We start from the raw sequence: 3,968 nt of genomic DNA on the forward strand, positions 1-3,968 counted from the left end.
TGGCTGGATGATGCAGACAGACCCTCCTCTGCTCATTTCCTGCTGGCACCATCACCTCTACACCCAGGTGGGATAAATACACTCCTGAATAAAGTTTAACATTCAACAGTTTCATCCAACATAGTTACCTTCGGTTTTGAATTTTCAAAAGTCAGTTGTTATGACAGCATGGACACAGAAAATACAATATCAGGGTAAACTCCCGATGTTTAAACTATGCATCAATCCTACCTTAAAAGTAAAAATATGTAGGTAAAGAATAAGTGAACAAAGAAATAGTTGCAGTGGCATTTTGATGAAAATTACTAATCTAATCAGCAATGAATATAATTAAATACTGATCTATCAGCTATAGCAGACAACTGTACATTAATCTTACAATTAATGCTAAGAATGGTTGGTCTTAACACACAGTCAGTGTACAGGATTAACTAGTTTACCTGTCCAGTGGAGCTGTATTTAATAAAACCTGAATTAAAAGTGTATCTGAGAGCTTTCATTACACTATTATTAACAACAACCATTGCCTTTGTCATTTAAATCATGCAAATCCCTGTATGCATAATAGCAGAGCCAGCTATTTATAATTTTATTAGCTAAACCTGTGTTTGAAAAGTCCAAATATAACATAATATAATAGGAAGGTTTACTATTGCAGAACAAACTAATATATTGTGGATTATATCTTGATATAATGCCTGTGTGCCCATACACATGTTGAAAGAATAACTGGTCACTGTGGTCGTTCCTCCTGTTCATAGAAGTTTTGAGCAAACCTGAATAAACAGAGTATTTGTTGGGGACTATTTTCAGCTGTGGATTTAGTGCTGTATTGAGGGACTACGCACAGCAGGATGATGTAGTTGGGATTGACACAAAATAAACCATACTACCCAAGTTTGTAGTAATGAAAGAATATGTCACCTTATGAAACTGGTTCACTGATGTATTTTTAATAGTTTTTGGACCAATATATATAGTCAATGGCACAGAAAAATAAAACTATAATAATAGTTTTTAGTAATTTTACTAAGTATATAGTAATTTTTGATTAAGATCAATTTATAGTTTTTTCACAGAAACTGAAATATTATAGGCAAACTTTGAAAATATCTTAAAGTTAATATAAAGGCAATATGTCAACATAGATCTTTTCATATATACACATGCCATATTTATTTCCTGATACAATCTGTGTCATAACTGGTTCCAGTGTAATTATGATGTCATAGAATTTAAGAATTAATTAGAATTTAGAATTTTTTAACTGGCTTGATGACATCACAACAGAATCGATTAGTTTGCCTTGATAAGAGAATTCTGAACTCATTTGGTTAAACACACATTGCAGTGACTGCAGTTTTTCCTTGAAGACAAACAGTTTTTTGTCAGAAATATATATTTCACTGAGAGACAATCATCAGCTTATAGCTGCTCTGTAATTTACAGTTTCACAGACCAGTTCCCTTGTTTTGAGGTAAGTCTTTAAGCCTCTCAATATTATAATTCTGAGTAATGTAGCCTATAATTTATCAATCAATCAAGTTTATTTGTCGCATGAAATCAAAGATACAATCACAAAATTGAATATGTTTAAGGTAGAGTCAACAGCATCGTAATATTGTATTATAACTATTAGTTTCATTGTCTGATTATTTTAGTTACAATGGATGGAAGAGGAGATGGACCTTGTAAGTATTTAGTTTTTTATTTCACAGACATCTCTGATGTGCAGTCAGTCAAAAAGCTACAAGATATAAATAGATTTTCATCTTCATTTTTGAATTGTAATGATAAAATCTAAATGTAGGATAGACATCATTGTGATATTGTAATAACGATTGGTTTCATTGCCTGATCCTTTTAGTCCTAGTGGATGGAGGAGGAGACAGAAGCTACATGGGTCAAAATCGTAAGTAGTTGGTTCTTTATTTCACACAGACATCTCTAATGTGTGGCCTTTCTAAAAGCTATAAGCTACAAGCCGTTTTAATTTTATGAATGATAATGGTAAAACATAAATGTCTAAATGATCTTACAGGGCCAAGAACACTTCCTGAATATCCAGATGGAGATCAGCCAGAAGTACGACCGTTCCACATGGTGATGATGGACTGGAGGGACCTCCTTTTAAACCATGGGCTAGAGATGTTTTTTGGCGTCATTCTCAACAATGACAATATCGACAATGTTATTGACAATGTTGACAACATAGAAGATGCTGGTGCTCCGATTCAAGTTGGGATGGAAGTCAACCTGGGTTTAGAAGACCCACTGCCTGGAGGATCTAGGAGGAGGCCAAGAGAGGAGGACGAAGACGAATCAGAGGAGAGAAGCAGCAAACGCTACCGGTGGTGGGACGAGTTTGCTGACAGCAGCTCCGACAGTGCCTCTGACTCTGACTATGACAGTGACGATGACGATGACTTGGACGATGATGACTTTGACACTGATGATGCAGCTGCTGAGGTTGAAGACCCATTGCGAAGTGGATCCCGAAAAAGATCAAGGGAAGAGGATCCCGAAGAAGATAAAGACAGAAGCAGTAAATGCGTGCGGTGGTGGGACGAGTTTGCAGACAGCAGCTCTGACGATGACTATGACAATATTGAAAATATTGTCAAATATTGTCGTTGAAGTCATCACCTCAGCAGCTGAGGTTGTTGACCCACTGCCTAGTGGATCCAGAAAAAGGTCAAGTTAGGGCAATTAATCAGGAGTTTGGGCAGAAAATTATTGAAAAGTTGAGATGCCTTTTTTGACACAAACAATTATGACTGACACAAACAGTGACTGTAACTCCCCATCTACATAGGTTTGACTGAGAAATACGTCCAAATGAAAATACTGCAAATGACACTCGACTTTATCACTCTTTTAAAAATGACAATAATAAAACAAAAGAGCTTAGCTCCATGGTAAAACTCCCAAATCCAAGTAAGTCATCCAGCAGGTAAGAAAGGAAGACCTTAGGCCTACAGGATCTAGGAAGCAGACATGGTAAGACAATGAAAAATAGGATAGGAGAAGCAGGAAATGACACAAATGTTGAGGTAAATTTTCTGACACCAACAATGATGACAGACACCAACCCAACCCAACCGGTCAAGGCAGATGGCCAACCACCTAGAGCCCGGTTCTGCTCAAGGTTTCTTCCCATTGAAGGGAAGTTTTTCCTTGCCACTGTTGCCAAGTGCTTGCTCATGGTGGAAATTTTGGGTCCCTGTAAAATAGAGTACAGTCTAGATCTAGCTCTACGTTAAAACTGCCCTAAGATAACTTATGCTGTGATTTGACACTATGTAAATAAAATTGAACTGAACTGAATTGAATTGAATGGTCCTTGGTTTGCAATGAAACATACCATAGTGAGTGGCAATGTATAACGGCATCATGACACCAAACTTAATCAAATTTAAAAAACAAATTCTCCAGAGCACAGAGGTAACATGCCTGGATGTGTTCGCATTGGACATGCCTGCCTTAAGTCATCATATCAAACCTCCAGCAAGATATTTGTAAAATAAACATTTCCAACAATGAATATATCAAAGACCTCATACGGCAGCAAAGTCATTAATGAACACTCAACTACACACCCAAAATTTGCAGGCACCTCTTCATGTTGATGAGAGAGATGTAATATTCAAGAAATGAAATACACTCTAATAGTCCCCTGTTAAAAAATTAAAGATGCTTTGTGTAAAGAACAAATCTTTCTAAATGTAGGCTGGCGTACTATATCTAATAGTTTCAAGTGAGATATTTGTGAGACTATGTTTCAAGACCATAACTGAGTCAGTGTTTAATCTGGTTGCCTTTTTATCTGCTTTTAAGCCACATTTTGATGATACACTTTTTAGATCTTGGTTGTTTTTAACTATATCTTTACACCAGATGAAGGATTTTAGTCATTGTACATCTAAATGATCAGAGATAGAAGCTGAGCGAATGTGAGCAGCAGCTCG

At 36.5% G+C, this 3,968-nt stretch overlaps 1 protein-coding gene across 1 annotated transcript; it reads left to right on the top strand.

Annotated features, from left to right (window-relative positions):
- The first annotated feature begins 1,879 nt into the window (after window positions 1-1,879).
- On the top strand, window positions 1,880-2,836 carry LOC128381666 (putative surface protein SACOL0050). Its single transcript, XM_053341710.1, has 2 exons — window positions 1,880-1,912; window positions 2,042-2,836. The coding sequence occupies exons 1-2, from the start codon at window positions 1,900-1,902 to the stop codon at window positions 2,635-2,637; spliced, it is 609 nt and encodes a 202-aa protein (XP_053197685.1). The 5' UTR covers window positions 1,880-1,899; the 3' UTR covers window positions 2,638-2,836.
- The last annotated feature ends 1,132 nt before the right edge of the window (window positions 2,837-3,968 follow it).

The sequence above is a fragment of the Scomber japonicus genome, chromosome 20, assembly GCF_027409825.1.
Source record: "Scomber japonicus isolate fScoJap1 chromosome 20, fScoJap1.pri, whole genome shotgun sequence".
Taxonomy (NCBI): Eukaryota; Metazoa; Chordata; class Actinopteri; order Scombriformes; family Scombridae; genus Scomber; species Scomber japonicus.